General features: G+C 41.6%; 1 protein-coding gene across 3 annotated transcripts in view; it reads left to right on the top strand.

Moving 5' to 3' along the window:
* tmeff2a (transmembrane protein with EGF-like and two follistatin-like domains 2a) overlaps positions 1-17,469 on the top strand; it is a 71,372-nt gene extending 53,903 nt beyond the window's left edge. Inside the window, exons 5-10 of one of the 3 annotated variants that reach the window (XM_027006793.3) lie at positions 4,343-4,439; positions 11,790-11,938; positions 12,402-12,461; positions 12,629-12,752; positions 14,755-14,913; positions 17,033-17,469. In XM_027006793.3, coding sequence (XP_026862594.3) covers positions 4,343-4,439; positions 11,790-11,938; positions 12,402-12,461; positions 12,629-12,752; positions 14,755-14,913; positions 17,033-17,129 — 686 coding nt within the window. In that variant the 3' untranslated portion in view covers positions 17,130-17,469. Of the gene's footprint in view, positions 1-4,339; positions 4,440-11,789; positions 11,939-12,401; positions 12,462-12,628; positions 12,753-14,754; positions 14,914-17,032 lie in introns of all 3 variants that reach the window. The other 2 variants (XM_081720914.1, XM_081720913.1) reach the window with 2 other exon arrangements.
* The last annotated feature ends 4,282 nt before the right edge of the window (positions 17,470-21,751 follow it).

The raw sequence follows: 21,751 nt of genomic DNA, 5'->3' as shown, positions 1-21,751 counted from the left end.
TCTCTCTCTCTCTCTCTCTCTCTCTCTCTCTCTCTCTCTCTCTCTCTCTCTCTCTCTCTCTCACACACACACACACACACACACACACAGTAATACAGCATTTACTAAATCTTACTAGGTGGGCCCTTGGAGCATCAGGCTTGGTCTCTTTTGTCTAGCCCTGCCTGTTAAAGCCTCACATACCCACTCCTACCTCATTTCTGCTAAAATGTTCATCTAATAATGACACCGAATCATTGTGGGTGTTAGGAGATTTAAAAGCACTGTAAATCATTAAAGCCAAAGATATTTCATTAAAAAGGAAAAACCCTCATTCACATTTAATGGGTATGGTTATTACTAAATATAATCTTCGGAAGCAATTATCTGTGAAAAAGTTTTAATCTCTAGTGAGCATCAAAGCACTGGCCTAAATGCAAAATGCATCTTAGCATCACCCAGTTCATCACTTGCCAGGCAAGTATAACATTGCAGTTGTAGCCCTTCCCCCGTGTATAAGTGCAGTACTCTGGGATGAAAACGTCGGAGGTGGGCGATCGACCAGGCTTCTGGTCAGAAGAGATCGATACGAGGGGAGCGGCCGTCTAGCAGGGAGGAAATGAGGATAATTGTTACTGCCTCTCCTCTCCCCTACGGCTCTCGCTCCCTGATCCATGGGATTAGCCCCGCCCTCTGGGGGAAAGCAGCATGGTGGTTTAATAAACTCCATTTGGAGGCCGGGATGAGACTGTGAGCACTACATAAACCTGCTGTCAGTCAGGGTCCTGCATATGGTGGCCTTTAACTTTGAACTGACCATTCAACTTCCAGCCTGGGAACACATTTACGGATCCCTGAACAGATGAGGAGAAAATCAGCATAGTGCAGCAGTACAAATACATAATAAAAAGTCATTTAAAAATCATATTTATACATTATATTTTATATATATATATATATATATATATATATATATATATATATATATATATATATATATATATATATATATATATATTAATATTAAATTGACATTGAATTCCGTTATGTGACAGTATAACAAAATATTACTGAATATAGAATTTAATCTCTGTCTCCAGTGGGTTTTTTGTTTTCTCATTCACTATTCCCCACATAGACAGTTCTATATAGAATTCTACATAGGGTACCTGTAATGGAGACAATTTACAATTCAGGCAACACCAACTCATGCCAGAAATATATTGGTGTGACCTTTCGTCACTTACCTGGAACATTAAGAATAAGTAGACTAGCAGTACAATCACAACACATAGAAGTAAGGCAGTTTAGCAATGTTTTACAACTTCAGATGTGTTTTGTTTTGCGTTTAATAACACCTAGATCTAAACCTACATCCATGTTCACATGTTATTAACAAAAAACACTGAGTGAAATACCACAATGCTTTTATTTCTTGAGCACAAGCTTCATTTATTTGGGTTAGTTTGGTTATATTAACGTTCTGTAACCATTACTTTGCGTCTCACCTTCGGTGCCAAACCTGTCAATCTGTCCATTACACTTACAGTCCTACTAAATATATCCCTAATATCTGCCTTAGGAAACCAATATGCACTATGGCACCTTTTCCCTTAAGCAGTGTACTTTGGTTGTTCACTATATCTACTGTGCACTGTGGGTAACAAGAAGATAGCGTACTATATAGGGAACCTGAATTGTGCACTGAGAATTCAGAGATCACTACAAAATAGCTGACACTCTAGAACACTAAACAGTGAGTAGGGTGCAAATTCAGACAGTGTGGGTCTCAAGTCACACTGTCTGAAGCCACGGAACTCTGTGGTACAGTGCCGCTGTGGCACTGAATAGAATGACACTTCTGCGGTAAATTGATTCAGCAGTAAAATTGCTGGTTTGCTATTTGAACCTAGCTTTCCCTTCTGAGGATAAAATCAAGATGGGAGCCTGATTTCAGTTCTATGAGTCCAATAGGTAATACAGTTTGTTTCTGTGAAAGAAAATTTAGAAAACCTGTTTGGTGCACTCCTGCAAGTTTTTATCTTAGAATTTTTGTTTCTGAAAAAAAAAAAGGGGGGGGATCATATAGTTTATGCACAAATCTTATTACTAATTATTCAAAAGTTATTAGTGTATCTTTGTTAAATGAGAGATGACAAAAAGTAGTAGAAGAGAGCACACCACTCTCATAGGCTTCTGTTCTTCTTCACCCCTGTGATATTCCTGGAGGTGTGGTAGTGAGTGAGTGCAGTCCTCCTCAGACATGAAGAGAGAGGGTAGCAGACCCATACGTGGAGCAGGAGTTTGTGATCTTCCCAAAAAAAAACAGATCACAATCTTTTTAACTCTCAATCACTATCCACAATATGAATTGGGGTCTTTCTTGCCAATTTTGAATTGTACTGTTAAGAATATCCAGATTTGATATGGTCGCACCATTTAAAACACAATACTGCATTAAAGACACTATTTTCAAAATGATAATTAAAACATAAGTTAAATTTAATTTTAAATATTAAACAAATCTGTAATCAGCAGTCAATAAATAACAGATTTTTCAAGTATTGTAGTAGTAAAACATACACACAAAAAAGGCAAAGTGAAATGTAAACTTTCACCATGCTTTATTTGTGCAGTCCTCTGTTGTCATGTGGTGACATCAGTGTCTTAAATCCCACATTGTGCACATCTTTAAATGGCATCATTTTCCTTAGCTAGATAAAATGTGACTGCCTAAGTCACCTTCTTTCATTGGCAGCTTTTATCCTGTTTATATATATATATATATATATATATATATATATATATATATATATATATATATATATATATATATATATATATTCTAATGCGTACATCAATGATAACGTTTTTATGTTTATGTTTTATAGCCATGACTTTCACACTACTCAAATATCTGACTGTACATAGCCATGACTTTCACACTACTCTATCAGCCTGTACATAGCCATGACTTTCACACTACTCAAATATCTGACTGTACATAGCCATGACTTTCACACTACTCTATCAGCCTGTACATAGCCATGACTTTCACACTACTCAAATATCTGACTGTACATAGCCATGACTTTCACACTACTCTATCAGCCTGTACATAGCCATGACTTTCACACTACTCTATCAGCCTGTACATAGCCATGACTTTCACACTACTCAAATATCTGACTGTACATAGCCATCACTTTCACACTACTCAAATATCTGACTGTACATAGCCATGACTTTCACACTACTCTAATCAAGTCCCTTTTTGGCAGCATCTCCTTACCTATGCTATGCTGTGCTGCTGGTCATGCTAAATTGTTTTTTAGCATCAGCACAGCCATTGTGTACCCAGTCATTCTGATGGTTGTGAATGGAGCCCCTTTTTTACTGGCCATCTAAGGTTTTTGTGAAGTTTCAAAACTCATCTAGAAGCTTATCTAGTATTAGAACATAAAATGTCACGATATCTATGATTTGCATGAAAATTAGGTCTTGCGTCTTCAACATCATTCACGATATAAAATCATCAGATTGCCCACCCCTAACGTGTAGCAGCTTGTTGTCACAGCTGCACTCAGACCTTATAAAAGACCCCAGCACTTCACGCTTCAACGACATGCGCAGTTTTGAAACAAAACAGAGTTGTCAAAGCAACGAGACAGCATTCTCCTGATTAAAGCAACACCTCACAATTAGCATAATTTTTTGGTGTTTAGCATTTGAGCAGAGGTGAGGCAGAATATACAAACATGGATCAGGGGAGTGATCAGATGCAGCTGTGAATACCCGAGAAGAGAACATTCACTCACTCTCTGTTTCTTCATTCTTCTGTCATTCTCATTCTCTCTCGCTCTGTCACTGTCTCCTCACTCTCATGGGGCTCAGAAATAAAAATAGCACCTTGTAATGGAGGGCCAAGCTCAGCAGGGGTGGGGCTGAAGTAAACGTAATTTAAATTCCATGGCGTGCAGGATTGCTTTTTTGCCCGGTCACTGATGAGGGCCGATATGTGATAGGGAGGAACCTTAAGCTCCAGCCGCTCCCGGGAAGCCTCTGTCGCCAGGGAGCCCCGAGCGGCGAGTCAGAACTCATCAGGAGGAAATGAGCAGAGAGGCTGGCAAAAGATCAGTGGGGGATTTGAACTGTGCGTGAGAGTGGCAGTGAGAGACAGAGAGAGAATGAGAATCGTGTCCAACACCCCCTCACCCCTCGATCCTAACCCACTCCAGCTGTCCTGAACCTAGGTTGCTGCATTCTAGGTCGTTATCACCCAATACCTGCTTGCCTGATTCCATACTTAAAAAGAGTGTGTGTGTGTGTGTGTGTGTGTGTGTGTGTGTGTGTGTCTCAGCAGGGAACGAGGGCTCGGCTGAGAATGGACAGAAGGAGACGTCCACCTGTGACATCTGCCAGTTTGGGGCCGAGTGTGATGTGGATGCAGAGGATGTGTGGTGAGTCTGCACTTCAAAGCCACAGACTGCAGCACAGACACTGGGCACTATGCAGTTTTTGGGTTCTTCTAATAGGGTCCTTCATAGGGTGCTCTCTTTGAAAAGTGGGACCTCATACAGCTGACCAGGACAAGCCACCCACCAAGCAACTGATAAATAAGGTCACATCAGTTAAGAAGACGAGAAAACAGAGAAAACAGAACAAATAGATTCGCAATTCTGTTCAAAGGTATTGCAGAAACAGAAAGGTTTATTTGATGGCTTTTCTTTAAGTGACACTCATAATGTTTCTGTTGTGAGCATACTGGAGTTAATGAAGGAGTGTTACAGCATCAGCCAAGACAAAAGCATAACATACTATTCCAATGTGTAATCCAAAATAATCCAATCTGCATAATATTAACTAAATAGACAAACTGATAGCACAGAGAACAAATGTAAAAATACAATTTTATGGAAAATGACGCTTTCCCCATAGGTTTATACTTCTTTTTTTTGGGTCCCCCAAGTCCCCATGTTGTGGTTTGAACCTTGAAGAGTCTGACCTGTGCTGGATGAATGATTAGTGAATGAATTCCTTGGGACGTTGGAATGAGGGCAATAATGACATTTTCATCTCTGCTAACGAAGCCTGCTCTCTACTACATCATCAAGAGCTCATTGATATTCAAAAGGTTTCGCTGGAAGTCCTCGTCTTGCAACAGCAGGCAATCAGTCCAATCAAGCATCGCAGAGGTCATGGGACATTTGGCACTGCTACCAAAAGCCTGTCAGTAAAGCTTTAATAATATACATTTTGATATCTAAGTCCGTTGATTTGTAAGTCTATAGCATTATAAACAGATCTTCAAGATGGTTACTTTTTTTTGTTTTGTGGAGCACTGATATATGATTGGCTGTTTTGTTTCTCGGTCTAGAAACTTTTTTTCTAGATCTTTTAGAATTCTAAAAGGTTCTCTGTAAAATGTGTTGCAGCACTAGGCTTCATCTGCGGCGGTCCTGAATCTGTTAAATATAGGTTTGGGGAACAGTCCTGTGTCTGTTTACAGCAGCGATGTGGTTTTAGGATCCTCCTGCCTCTTTCCCAGGAGTAGGCCATTAGGGAACCCTCTGAGTTTTCTTTGTTATGCCTGCTGGCTTGCAGAGCCAGTTCTCAGACAGGCAGTAAGGGAGGACAGCATTTAGTCTTAATGGAAATGAGCTCATCTCAATCTTACTCCACCACCACCACCCCGAAGCCCCCCAGCCCTCCGATGGGGAATTACATGCTGAGACAGCCCTGTACACTTGACTCAAATGTGCACCTCAGCCCCAGAATGGCGGTCTGCCACCCCGCAACTCGCCCCCACCTTCACCCTCTCCACCCCACCCCCTCAACCAACTCCACCCGCCTCACCGACTCACCAGTTCAGTGATAGCCGCCTGACTGGAGGCGTTTATGTCTCAGCCAGTGGGAGTGTACCACACCGAGCTCCATCTGACGTGCTACACGGGCAGACGGCTCCCTCAACACTCAGTCCCTCTCTTTTTCCCCCTCTCTCTCTCTCTCTCTCTCACATTCTCTCACTCCTCCTCTTTGTCTCTCCCTCTCCCCATCATCTTTCTTTTGCTCTGCTCTCCTTCTGTTTCTCCCTCTTTTCCCGTCTCACCCTCTATCTATCTGTAAATTAGATTAATCTAGTGTTCTATCTATGACAAGATTACTGGCAAGAAAATGAGATAAGCATATTAACCTGTAATAGTAAAGTTTTATTTGTCAGTTCACACATTACTGTAACCACTGGTCAGTTGTTGTTGATATGTGAGTGTGTATGTGTGTGTATCTCGGTGTGTCTGCTCATGTGTGAAGCTAAAGTGGCTGTATAAGTACAGGTGGTCAGACCAGTGCCTGCAGGCACTGCTAGAAAAGTTTAGATAACAGGGAAACCACATGGCTTTCACAAATCAATAAGACACTCAAATAGATAACACACACACACACGCACACCCAAACAAACACAAACATTCACAGATAAAGCGGCAATACACATAATTTAAATGATAACTTTTCACCCTCCAGAAAAATATGTTTGACAGTTTTACTAACATACACATGTACACAGACACATGCAGACTCACACACAAATATTATATATATATATATATATACACACACACACACACACACACACACACACACACACACACACACACACACACACACACATATATATATATATATATATACAGTTATCAGAACCATCACTGTTTAATATCGATTGCTTTGAATGGTACAGAACTATAGCATGTGTGTGTGCATATGTGTATGTGTGCATGCATTTTTGCATGTGTGAGAGAGAGAGAGAGAGACAGAGAGCAAGAGAGAGATATGTTGCCGCTATGCACCAGTGTTTTCAGAAAGTGAGATGCAGCATTAAATATTAATACTCTGGACACATTATCCTTTATGATCACCACAGACGGTCACTCTGGAGAGCAAAAGTCTCCAAGCCGCATGTGTGTGTGTTTTATATAGAGAGAGAGTGTAACACCATCTACCAAATGCCTAAACAGAACCCTAATTCAAATCATAACTCAAGCAGAATTATGTATTATTACATTGGTCTCATTACAAAATGACCTTAATCATAAAAGTTAATTAATTAAGAAGATATAAGAAGATGATGGCATGATCATTTACTGAAATCAGAAATATATCAGAATATCATTTCCATTCTACAACTAAGGCAGGTAATATTAATTATTTAAGCCAGTTTTCTGAAAGAAGCCCATTATAGATATCAGTGTCAGTAACTGAGATTTAAGCATAAAGACTGACACAGTGAATCTAAAACACAGGAAAAAGGAAATATGAGTAAATATACACATTCACCAGACTCCTTTTTCAGAAATCACAAAGTAAAAGAACTTTGCTGAATACAGATGTTTGGTAGTTTTCAGCCAGCATCATGTAAGTTTAACCTGTGGACAGAAACTGACTGTAGATAATGAGTTGGAGGAACACATGTGGTGTTCTTGAGGAGAACTCAAACAGGATATCTACAGGCTGTTTCAAAAGATGTGCCTGTTGCTTCTACACATGAGGGTGTGTGGTAAGAAATTAAATAATAAAAGGGAATTAAAGTACAAGTTAAATGACTGTTTACATAGTGTGAGTAAGAGTACATATGTGTGCATGTGCATGTAAATGTGTGTGTGTGTGTGTGTGTGTGTGTGTGTGTGTGTGTGTGTGTGTGTGTGTGTGTGTGTGTGTGTGTGTGTGTGTGTGTGCCAGGCTTGCGGTTCACTCTGTATACTAATCAGGACTCAACTGTGGGGTTTGTTCAAGCTGACTGATCACTTATTGTGACTGAGGGCTAAACAGTGCTGAGCTATAAACAGAAACAGAACTCAGCAACAAAGGTATTGCCAGCTTCACTGGCATCAGTGTCAAATCATGTAGGCATGGGTCAGTAGTCCTCAGGTGGGCCAGTAAGGTTCAGTATACTTCGGATGGGTCTGTAAACCCATGCTGCATAAATGTTCACATTCCACTGTGCTTGGATGGAGGAATTTCTGTGCTTGGATGGAGGAATCTCATTTGTGGAACCCAAATATCAAGATTTGATTTTATGAGATGCTCTAAATTGATTCTGGTAATGTCGAATCCTACTGGCTGTGTGTGGTTTCACTCATCACACTCAACCCATCATCTAATGACCACACCTGTGATGGGATGAGTCATGTGTCTGTTAGAGCAGATCCACTGTGTGTTCTGCTGGGTCACGTGTGTTAGAGCAGAACCACTGTGTGTTCTGAAGGTGTGAAAAGTATCGGACATGCAGTCCATTTGAGTTCTGGCCCTGGTAAGGTCAGATTTGTTCTATGGACTTTGAAACCATTTCAGAGTCCATAAGAGAATTTGATTGTAAATAGATTTAGGTTTATGGTAGCCTCTTGTTTTAAGATGTAGGCTACTCACCTTGTTGCTTATGGGCATTTATTCAGAGTGCAAACACACACAGACACGACTTCTTTCGACTTTTGATTTAGACACACATACTAAGATGCCCTTAGACACACACACAACAGAAGCTCTGTTCTTGCTCTGATTATGCTCTCTCCCAGTACCCTTATAGACTTATTTACATTTTGGAGAAAACAATATGTGGAATCACAGGGCTCCTCCTGAGTAACTAACACACACACACACACACACACACACACACACACACACACACACACACACAAACACACATACACACACACAAACACATACACACACACACACACACACACACACACACATTCAGATCTGCCCCAGCAATGAGTGAGCCGAGAGAAAAGATCAGGGTCATCATTTGCAATTGACTACACAAGGTGGTACAAATTCCCTTCATTTGCTTCATGTCCTTGAAACGCTGCTCCCTGGCTAGCAAGGTACAACCCAGTGGACATTACTTCCTCCAGACGTTGTCTCCCCCTCTTCCTGCATTTTAGCCCATGCACAATATTTGGGTGTGAACTGGACTTTGCTCCAGTGCTTTGATTGTAAGTGCGTGATACTGCGTTTTGTTGTCACGGTGGTGACTAATGCTGCCTGTGGCTTTCTTCCAATTACTCAAACCCTTTATGCAGATTTGAGAGACGTCTGTTTTTCTCACAGTCTTTTTATGGTCAGTGATTTGATGCACTCCAAAAAAAGAACCCTTTTTCAGTGTTGGCCTATAGTGAAATCATCGACACTGAGTGTACCGGTTCTCCTGAAACCACAACATCTTGTCGGGAAGTTGTTGTATTTCTCTGAATTTCAGATCGGGTTGCTATGGCTTTCTCTCCATGGCTGTGACACTCGCTCACGCTGACTGCCTCCTGATGAGAAAACAGTCCACAAGCTGATCTGTATCAACATTAGCAAATTATTCTTTTTGCATCCTGTGTCATAATAACATACAGCTAAGATAACATCAAAGTAGGTAGACTATTACATATGAGCTTTTCATTTACATTTAATCCATGATAGCATACGTTTAATTGCAGTATATTGCAAGACCTCACTTGAAGCCCTGAAGGTCTAGTTGCTTCTCCCTCAGCCTGACCTACGGCATCTTTACTTAATTTCTGAGTTTCCTGTCTTTTTCCTAATAAGACGATGCACTGATGAACAAGACACATGCAATCACATGGTTAGCCTTGTCGACCTTTATTTTCGAGGGGGATTTGAAATGTTAAGTTGAATGGGATTTTATGAAACTCAGTTTAGTCCTGCTAGCCACCTTACTGCTATCCTATAAACACCATAATCTAGGCTTAGCTTGCTGGGTAACACTAGCTAACATGGTTAACTAGCATCATTTGACATGATTTTCTACAATCTGGTAGCTAGCCAGTTTTGATTTTAAATTGATGTGTTTACTGGCTAGTTTACTACCTATAACTTGTACTCTGATGTCCCTTTTTTGTGGCATGATAGCTACAAAGTACAAAACCTGATGGCATGAACACAATTACGTTGTGTGTGCTGCACAGTGAAGGCAATAGAGGAAAGAGATTAAGTCATGTGAAAGATTTTTACCCATGCTTGAGGTATGGACTGACAGCCGTGATAACTTGCCATTATCACTGCACAGATCAGCCCTCACCCCGTCCATGTTTGGCAGCAAGTATGATATTTGCACATGACATGAGCCTTCAGATAGGCCCCTCCCTTTCAGCCAATCAAATGCTAGCATGCCTGACTTGGTTGTCCTGGAGATATAACCTCTGGGAGGACACATGAGAATTATCTGACTTCAGTCCAAAGATAATGTGAACGAGTTCGCTCAAATACTGCTAGGGACAGTTCTGTCCTAAAAATATTGGTAGGGACATGTTCGTCCCATCCACATGCAAATCTATGCCCTCGTCTTAAACACGCACACACACAGTTGGGTCTGCCCTTGAGTTGACTTTCCAACAGAGTAGCGGGGAAAAAATAATCACGTCTCTTTCTTCTCCTGTGTGGTTTTCCTACTCCATGTGCATTATGCTAATTTTGCCATCCAAAAGCACAGAAAACAGTCCACCTCTTTTTGCTCAGATAAGAGCTTTGAGACACGAGAAGGGGACAAGAAAAAAGGAGAGAAAAGGGCGTAAAAATGACAGATTTATAATTACAGCATCGACATTTCAGCGCTATTCGGCGGGAAGTGTCCGGGGACGCCAGTTTTGTAGTCATTTTTGCTGAACATGCTCGCTGCCTTAAACAGGGTCACGCACACACAGCACGCCCCACACAAACACAGACGTGCAGAGTGCACAAAGCTGCACTCGGAGCTCGGGCAGACGCAGGTCGCTCCCGGAGGGAGGCGGACCAGCGCGTTGTCACACACCGAGGTGCGCTATTGTCTCTCACGCTTGCGTGCATTCCGTGGCCCTTTTCAGCCATTTAATTATACGCACTGGAAGAAGAGACAACCCGGATGCACGCCCAGGTTTACTGAGCTGCAAACACACCCGTTCCCTCAGATCGCTTCCGATCCCGCAGAAAACCCCGCCAGAAAGCAGCTGTTGTCATCTAACGTAGGTTGCTTCCCCTCTTCTCTCTCTGTTTCTTTGATCATGTTTTTACAATATACAAATTCGAAAGCTCATTAGGACTGCATTCCAACTAACGAAGGTGTGAGTCAGAATAGCCGCTAGAACACGCGGAGAGACATCAAAGCCCGTGGAACTCATAAGTCATGCCAGTGAAGACACCGTCGGGTTGCTAAACCACTGCTCCCTACTAATCACAAATGATGGCCTCATAAGACCTGTGCTACTGCTGTGTGCTGTGTTAATTCATGTGCATTCTTGTCCACCCCAGTGCACTATAGGAACATGTATGGCAAAAAGCTAAATGACTTCCTACAATGCTTTGCCGTCTCCCTAAGGCAAGTGTCCTGTGAAAGTTACTGTTTTGCGCTGTCGTGGAGCTGGGGAAAACGTTTGCTCAAACAGATGCACGTCTCATTTGTGGAAGCAAACGCCTTTCAGGACCACCGCTGTTTATTTGTAAAGGCATTTATACGAACATCTGAGATATTAGTTCAGACATGAAAAAGCCTGCTAGAGAAGCTGCCTCTCTCAGTCACACTGTTGAGCTGGATGTCTGAAACCATTAACTGCATAAGCAGTGTACAAGTTGTGTGACCAAACTTTCATTTTAAACTAAACTTCTAATGCTACTCTGATACCTCAGCATTGGTTATTTAAAGCTGTCCTACAAGGAATTGACGATCCTGACTTTTCACGGTGAACTAACATGTTTCAGCACTGAAGTTCAGTTTCATCCTCAAACTGCCAGCCAGAAGACAGTAAAGTAGGACTAACTTCAGTATGTGACCACAGGTGTGTGTGCAACATCGACTGCTCCCACATAAGCTTCAACCCAGTGTGCGCCTCGGACGGCCGTTCCTATGACAACCCATGTCAGGTGAAGGAGGCGTCCTGTCAGAGGCAGGAGCGAATCGAAGTCAAGTTCTTGGGCCACTGTCAGGGTGAGCACACTTTCCTCCTCACTCCCACACACCCCTCCTCAACTCCCACACCCTTCAGTCACTCCCATACTCCCCTCCTCAACTCCCACACCCTCCTCCTCACTCCCACACCCTTCCCTCACTCCCTCACCCCCACACACCCTTCCTTCACTCACATACACCCTTCCTAAGATCACATAAAGTTGCAATTTGGTTGTAGAAACAGACACATTATTTAAAAGCAATTTCAAATTCTATTACTCAGTAGCCACCAGCTGTGGAAGGACAGTTGGTTAAATGTACTGTATTAGCAAAAACCAAGTTAATGAGTACAGTAACTTCACCCATGTCAGTTGAATACCAGGTGCAGCACAGATGCTGAGTGCAGGACAATTTCATTGAGTTTAATGACTAAATTACTATTTAAATGACTAAATTACTGTTTAAATTCATTTTTAACCTTTGACTTTGTTTTAACCATAAGGTGACATGATAACAGGAACTAGTCCTGGGGATGGACACTACGTCAGGGCAGACTACCCAGGTGAGTGTGTGTGTGTGTATGTGCATGCACGTGTGTGTGTGTGTGTGTGTGTGCATTAGTCTGAAGAACCATTCTGAGATCACTTTTTCAGGTTTCATTTCCTCTCAGTCTGTTTATAATGATCTTGTGCTTGTGTGTGTGTGTGTGTGTGTCTGTGTGTCTTGCAGAGGAGAAGCCCGAGGTGTCAGAGGTGGCACGAGGACTTTACATCCCTTGTCCAGAGCATTACAAGAACTATTGCGTACATGGAGACTGTGAATATCCCAACATGCTCTCAATACCATCGTGCAGGTACCCGCACACACATACACACACACACACACACACACACACACACACACACACACACACAAATTTCAGGAGCAACTCAACTTCTTAGTCTAAAGTCTGACTACAGATCTTGGGCTCCCCCTGCTGTTTACTTTTAACAGTGACATTACAGAGAACAAAAGAACTAATGGAGTTAGATGAACCTAGTCACAGCATTGCCACGACTGCACCCTAAACAAATTCATTCTGTTTACGCATCACAAAGGTGCCAAACAGAAGATAGTCCGACAGACACGGCATCCGCTACACCACCCCTTTACACACCTCTTTATTTCTGCATGAAGTGAGTTTCTTTACCAACCCCACATTTTAAAATGCCTGTGTATAGCTGTTTCTCAGCAGCTGGGTTTCTCACATATGGTAGCTCAGAGCCAAGGCCCAAAAGTAAAGCAAAAATATTTTATTACCTTTCATTTTCCAAGCATGTGACATTTTGGTGATATTTTTACAGCCAGCACATTTAAGGCCTGCCTGGGTTTATTTTCCACAATGCTTGTGGTGGTGTGCGGCCAACCGGGAGTAGGAATCGCGAGTGCACGTTTCTGCGGGTCAGTGCTGACCCAGCTGCTGATCAGTGGCACTCTGTGGATTCATGGCCACCTGTCAAACAATAAGAGTCTGTTCTCTAGTTCATTTTACTTCCATCTTATAGTCTTCCACTCTGTTGCGTCAGAGTCGGGGGGGGGGTAAACAAAATAAAATAGAAAAATGGAATGAGTAAGTAAGGAAATGAGATAGCAGGAGAGTGATTTAAAAGAGAGTTTGGCAGCTCAGAGAGAGGGGGGGTTGCATGCAGAGGCAGAGCAAAAGCCAGGGGGAGAGACAGAGCGAGAGGGAGAGAGACTGGGAGATAAAGAGATGGCGTAGTTGTATTCCTTCAGGTACATGTGTTTGTCATAGTGCGCTGCAGGGTTCGAAAATGTGCAGGAACGTGACGTTTGTTCAGCAACCTCCTGAGTATCACCCAGCTCACAGCTCAGTATAGAAGGGTAAGCCTTCTGATCAGGACTGAACTGTCTACCAACATCTAAAGGACAGGGCCCTCCTCTGAGGACAACAGTGCGCATCCATCGGAGAGAGAAGGCGTTTGGCTTGAAAGAGGAGTAAAGGAGACTGTCTGTGTCAAGCTGAGATAACAATCCCTGAGCCCCAGGACAGGGCATGCCACAGCACTTATTATCTACTTACAATGCCATCGTAACATCTTTTCCCCCAAGCGGTTTCACACCAATTCACACTTCTGCACATCACGTGACCTTAACAAGGTTGATGACGTTGTAAGCGTGAATCACACGGAAAGATTTTAAGTACGGCGGAATTTCTCTGCTTCAAGATTACACTGCCAGCAGTACGTTGAGCACAATCGCTTTGATTCACTAATGTTACACAAATTCAGTGACCCAGATTACTGAAAACCTTAATATACGAGAGAAGGAGCATATGGAGCAAGAGAGTGAGATGGAAAAGAGAGAGAGAGAAAGAGACAGAGATGGAAGAGAGAGACATATGGAGAAAGAGAGTGAAAGAGATAGAAAGAGCCAGATGGAGTAGAGAGAAGTGGATAGAGAGAGGGTGGGAAACAGAGAGATGGCAAAAGTGAGAAAGACAGATGGAAGAGAGAGAGGGAGAGATAAAGGTAGAGTGAGGAAGAGAGAGAGAGATGGAAGATGCAATAAAAACACTCAGCAGATGTTTCTCAAAAAGGACCCAACAGAGGTGTGTGCGTGCGTGCGTGCGTGCGTGCGTGTGTGTGTGTGCTTGTGCGCATGTGTGTTTAGATCTGAGGGAGCCAAGAAAGGATGCTAGGTTTGCAGAGGAACATGCTCATTCATACATACATATATGCCCCTCTTCAACACACACACACACACACACAATCACACAATCTGCATTTGTTCATTAGACTCTTTGTTAAGATTAGTGGAATAACACCCTGTTGTTGTTTCCTTCTTGGTCCATGCAGCTGTCACTCAGGCTTCATTGGCCCCCAGTGTGACACTAAAGAGTACAATGTGCTGTACGTGGTGCCAGGCTCCGGGAAACTCCGCTACGTCCTCATTGCCTCCATCATTGGGGCCCTGCAAGTGGCCATAATCTGTGTGGTGGTGCTCTGTATCACCCGGTGAGACACACGAATAAACACACGCTCACGCCTACATACACAGCGCACTCTCACATACCTATATATGCACACACGCACACAGACACACACAACATATCCACACACTCACACAGAGAATCCCATTTTAAGGGAACATGGGCACTACAGTGCTATTCTAAAAAAAAATTGGGTTTACATTTTTTCAAAACAGCAGTGAGCAAGGATGTGTGCTTAAACACACATACACACACACACAGCGGAGCCACAGTGTGATCTTTAGTGGGAGTGGATTTACAAGCGGCAGGTGGCTGCTGGAACAGCTAAAGGTCAGCCGACAGAGGTGCCCGTACACTGATTAAAGTCAACTTAAATCCCCCCCCCCACTTCTCAATCACCTTCCAAATGAATGCCGTGGACTCCAAGACACATGGCCTATGCAGAAGAGGACCAGCAGGGGGAGTACTAACTCAGCTCAATTCACTGGCTGGATGAAGGCCATATTGCACTGGCCATCTGGTGCACCTGGTCAGTCCCCGGTGAACCTGTCCATCTGTTGACAGATTGGCCAAGGCAAGGTCAGCTTGGGTTTAAACAAAACCTGCAAATTAAAGAATGAAAAGTCAGGTAGAACATCCACATTTTAACATGAGTTTGGAGTATATTATCACTGCTCTGGCATTGCACAAAACAGCCACACCACAGCCACGGCATAGACCATGTATAGACTGCGCTGTGTCACACTGTCGAGCACTGTGCTCTGTAACACTGGCACTGGACTATGTAGCCCTGTCTAGCACTGCGCTGATTACTACTGTATAGAACTGCGCTGTATAGCGCTGCACTGCATAACTGCAGATCACCTGCTAGATCAACAATGCCCAGCATGACTGGTACATATTTCCCAAATGGAGATACCCATATGTGTGGTCGTATTTACCGTCAGTCAGGCTAACTAGCCACCTGTAGGAAAAAGTTAAATTCCTCTGTGCTGAATCCCATGACTCCACTAATGTGTGGCCAGGACATACGATGTCTCCACTAACCCTGAGAGAGCTCCTGACAAACACAGCAAAGGTGGCACACAAACATTAGGGGACAAAATGTACTTGTAAGTGACTCTTAATATAAAAAGCCATCAAACTTGTTCTCAAGTCTTCAGCACCAGCCCCTGCTAGCTGCTGTATTAATATGCCAGATGCTGAGGTGCTAAGAGCTGGGGAACAGGTGAGATAGGAGTCGTGTTGAAGTTTGCATGCTTACTTCATGTAATGCGAAAATGCATTGGATTGAACTGAACTGAATCAACTTTGTTTTGAGGGGCAATTAATAATTGGGCTTTCAAGTATTTGAAGACAAAAGCTACACATACATACACATGCATATAAAAAACGAACCAATAAATGATCAATTCTAACAAATAAGTTTTGTTATGGGCAGCAGCAACGGTGCTAAAAGGGCAACAGAACTGAGGACATGGGAGGGGTCATTAATGTCCTTTCGTTACTGTTTGTTGTTTGTGGAACACACACAACTTCCTAAGTGGGAGACCAATAATTTTAGAGCAAGTAGCGATGATAGCCTGCAAACAATTCTTTAAATTCTTTCTTTTTTGCTTAAACTAACTAAATACACACAGTGGTATTGCATGAATGAATGAGTGAATGAATAGCCAAAGGTGTCTGGAGCCTTGGCTTCATGTGCTGTAGAGCTTTAATAATTGAAACTAATAAATGAATAATTATAATATTAGTCTAACATTGTCTGTAGTATATGGGTGAGAAGGTTTTTAATAAATGCAAAAACAAGGTAATCCCTCAACAGAGCTAGAGTATATGCAATACCTCTAAATATCTGTATATAGCATTTGCTATATACCTGTATTACCAATATTACCAGTATTATTAATGAAGCACACAGGATTAATATGTAGTAAGCAGTCATCATTTTTGCACCTTTTACTTATTGTCTTTTCATAATTATACCACTAGGTGACAGTGCAGGATTAGCATCTGTAATAATCAGCTCTAGTACACAAGCAAATATTCTGAAATCATACATAATTTAGAATATAAACACTCACTGAAGAACCTCAAATTGTTAACATGTCAACACTTGTTTTCTTCATTTCCTTTCTGCACAGGAAGTGCCCACGGACTAACCGAATCAACCGTCAAAAGCAAAACGTCACGCACTACAACTCTGAGAACACCCTTCGCGCCTCCACCCGCCTCATCTAAGTGTTGGGGCTACAGAACCATGGGAACCGGGTGATCCGGGGGAACCGCAGAATGTAGAGAACAGAGATGCAAAATGGCTGCTCCCACCTTGCTCTCGGGGGGTGGGGGGTGCACCGGACTGGACCACTAGACAGAGGGGAGGGGGAAGGAGGGGGAGGACGAGGGGAACAACACGCGATGCCTTGCACCTGTGGCACAGGACACAAACAGAGAGGATCGTAGGAGACCACATTAGGACAAGTCCTGTTATTTGATTATGTATGGGTAATATTTCCAATAGTTTCTTTGTTTGTCTTGATGGGGTCTTTTTCTGTAAATGTAAATAAATAATTTATATCACAAAAACAGACATAAAATGTTGATGTGTTTTTATGCTGTATGGATGGATCCCATTACTCAATAACACATTACATCTGGAGAATAACATGTTTTAGAATATTTTTATGTTCTTTTTCCTAATGATAATATCACAACAATTACATATCCCAGTCTGATATGATGATGGAACATATTTTATGAACGCTACACCTATTCTGACTACCAGGTGGTGTATTCATACAAAAACAAAACAAAATTTTTAAAAAACTTCATATCCTGTCTTCATAGCAACTTGGAGGGTCTTTTCCAACAAGGAGAGTAGCTTTGAGACTGAAACAGCTTTTGAGACTTTACAGCTACAACACCGTGTACAAGAAGCCCTTGTACACGGTGTTGTAGCTGTAAAGTCTCAAAAGCTGTCTGAAATCTCGAACATGCCTTCAACATGATCAACACATCAACCTGTGTTATCACTTCCTGGACAGTTTTGGTTAGATCATCAGTGAAGCAGTACATTAGTGTTCTAATCACTTGATTAGTATTCTTGTATCACTGAGAGATTCCTATTGGCACCAATCAGCAGAGAGCCTGTAGCGTGTGTGTGAGAGAGAGAGAGAGAGAGAGAGAGAGAGAGAGAGAGAGAGAGATGCAGCCCGGGATCTTTGTTCCAGAAGTGTCTGCCAATCTCAAATAATTTTTTTCATTGTTGTTGTTTACTTAACTGAATAAACAAATAGCTGAGTATTACATAAGGTAATACATACATATTATAGTGTATGGAAAATATATGGAAGTTTTTAATAACAACAGCTTTCCCTGAGCCACCATTTTGTGTGTAATGATTTTAAACAGTTCAGCAAGGTTTATTTATGTTTAAGCCAGCTGAAATTCTCTGAAAATATAACTCTAACATCCTGAGAAGGAGAGAATGCCATAACGAGACTGTGAGGGGTAACTTTGGAGAATTGCTCCCTCTACAGTGAAGCTCGAATTTAGCAAATTTTTAGGATCCACAACGAAACATATTAATGTACATTTGAACACATCTTCAGAGAACTTACTTTAGACAATATCAACACAGTACTTGAGAAAGTTATAATATGAATATTCTCTGGTAATGACAGATGAACAGTCTTTTGTAATGACAGATATTTTCTCATAACCAGGTGTTTTCCTCTCTAAGGCAATGTTCTTTTTTAATAGCACTGTAGCATTAACAGCATTTGTATATATATTGTTGATGCTACTGGTAAAACATCATTACGGCATTCTAAATGTAATTATTTTATTTTATTTCAGAAGCCATTGTTGTTATTGGCTTTATTATATAGAAAACACAACAACACCTTAACCAAAGATGTTTTCCAATAGAGGTGATGTAACAGTAAGGTTAAAAAGCAGCCTGGCCCTCCGAGCTGAACGACAGTTTCACATGCTCACTGGTGGCTCTGTGGTGACATGTTTCTGTACATGCTGGAATTTTCCTCGGGCGGAGAAGCACTAAAATAACAGTTCAGTGATATGTGTAAACAGGACAAAGAAGACAATAGTCTACAGTCAGTGGCAGGAGGTGGTGCCACCCTCACTAGATGTAGCGCAACTTTAAGAAAAGGTGGAACTGAGACTGGTGTCGAAATAAAATCAGGACATTTTAAAGCGCATTCCCTGAATAAACATGACACAATCTCTACCAAAACTTATGAATCACCTATTGCCATTGACACTTTCAATGTACTTCTATGTATTAGAACAATTAGTTTGGAGTGTAAAATAAACTCCCAAAAAAGTATGAGACTGTACAACCCTGTATTGAAATAGCAATAACATTATACTTACTAGTTTAAGAGCGGTATGAGAGAATTTGTAAGGCTTTACATTTGTGCATGCCAACTCTCAGCTCTCAAAAGTAAAACATGGTGTCCCACAAGGATCAGAACTTGGTCCCATATTATACTCATTATATATGCTACCATTAGATACAATTAATCATAAGCATGGCATCTTATCTTCCATTGGTAAACTGACGATGCTTAATCCAAAATATATATGCTAATTCTAATGATGCCCATACAATTAACAAAACTGAGGACTCCTTAAAGGATATAAACTGGATAGCAACTAACTTGCTAAGCAAATTACCTAATAGTCTTTTCATTAACACCCAAAGCTGTTGTAAAAAAAAAAAAAAACAAAACTGGTGTTAATATTGACTCAATTCTCATTTGATACTCACATATGTAATATTACTAAAACTGCCTTTTTTCATTTACATAGTATTGCTTAACTGAGACATATACTTTCCTCATCAGATGTGGAGAAATTGCAAATGTTACACAAAACAATTTTGTTTTTCATTTTAAAAAATGCATTTATGAGTCCAACTTCTTGACCTATATTTATAATATGTTGTTTTCCATTCTGTACACAGATATGCATCAGAATGCCTCTGTTTGTCTTCTGTAATAGATCATTTGCATTACAGTTGTGGTAGATAGACATTAGCTTACCACTGCACCAGAGTGTCTTCCACATTGTCTTAGACACTGTGCCAAATCAACCTAGACATGCCCTTCAAAAGGGCAAAGACCAGAAGCAATACATTATAAATCAGGATGTGTCAACTTTAATCAGAAAGCCAAACCAGTTCCTCACCTCACCCCTTGAGCTGACAGAGTCACTTACATTCTTTAGGATATTACTACACTGAGCACTATACACTTGTAAAGCCTCATCATTACTGTGAGATAGTATTGTGGGATATTATTCTGGGATACTGTCACCACCGTGCAGAGAGAATACGTGACATGATGACTGAGGAGAGAGGCGTCAGGGATCAGAAGTATGCTGCTTCTCAATAAAGCACAATAGCAACTTAACAAAGGAAACGTGTCCTCCTGGGAAACAGAGATGACAGCCAAGCATTAGTGTCAGTGTAAGCTAATGTGAAGCACTGGACAGAGGGGTCCCGTGGGGCAAAACAGGGAACAGTGAAATGAGTTACAGGTGAGTGCAATAATTAGCAAGTGGGTTATTAGGATCGGGGAAGTGATTGGGAGCTGTGATTGGTGAAAGAGTGCGTGTGCTTGGCTGGGTGCCAATATGACACTATATTAAAAACTACATTGCATTTCATGTGAAAAGTGTATGTTAGTGGCAGTAAATCAAAAGGACAGACCTTAGCTGCAGTGGCTACTTTTGGCCAGCAGGGAGCGTCCTGCAACGATGTCCAAAGTGCCATGAAAACTATAGCAGACTGCTTTCTGTAGGACAAAAAGAAAAGCAATCCATACTGGCATACACTGAAAAAAACAATAATGACAAGAATTACATAACTAGGTGTGTCTCTAGGTGTGACTTGGTGGGTGTTGGGGGGGGGGGGGGGAGTGAATGTGCATGCGTATATGTACATGTAAGATATGTTCCCTGGGACCTTTTTATAGCAAGACATCTCCAATCTTAAATAACTTTTTTTTTTTTTTTTTGGTTTAGTTACAGAATAAACAATGTGTGTATGTGTGTTTGTGTGTGAGTTCTTGTGTCATGTAATTGTATAAACACTCATTACAAAATGAGTCATTACAACCTTGGCATGCACTCCCCACCCATGTTATAAAAAGCACACACTGCACCTCATCACCAGTAGTATATTATATATACCAGAGTTGTAATCTATAGGTGTATAATTACAGTATTCTTTTGTGTTGTTAGGCACAATATGTCAGTCACTTTCTATCCCATTTAACACTGATCAGTTTCACAGTATGGATGAATGTGTGTGATCAGACAGTTACAGTGTGTTTGAGTGTGTGTGAGATGGAGGCTAAATCTGGCATGGTGCCAGGGGCAAAGATGAGCTCACTGTTTAAACATTTTATCCACTGTCCAAATGTCAGTGTTCTCTCTAGGCTAAAGGACAGAAGATGCCAAAAAACCCAATATGAGACAAAATGGGTGAGAGTAAAAAATGGAACACACACACACAATGATTGATTTGTTCTCATACATATTATACATCAATTGTTTTAATCTTCTAGCAATCACAGCTTCATTATGTTATACTGTAAAATCACAATTGCATGATTTTAAGGCCTGTCTCTTTTACACACACACACACACACACACACACACACACACACACACACACACACACACACACACACACACACACAGATACACCACAAAGATATCACTGACCCTCCATCTTACATTACACTAATAGGCTGAGCTAGCTACCAAGGCAACCGGGCTCCTCCCCTGGGCGTGTGGGGAGTTTAAGAGGACTGTTGGGAATGTTGTTGTGCTCC

Source organism: Electrophorus electricus, chromosome 9, assembly GCF_041902795.1.
Source record: "Electrophorus electricus isolate QZ-2024a chromosome 9, ASM4190279v1, whole genome shotgun sequence".
Classification (NCBI taxonomy): Eukaryota; Metazoa; Chordata; class Actinopteri; order Gymnotiformes; family Gymnotidae; genus Electrophorus; species Electrophorus electricus.
This window is presented reverse-complemented; position numbering and strand designations above follow the sequence as displayed.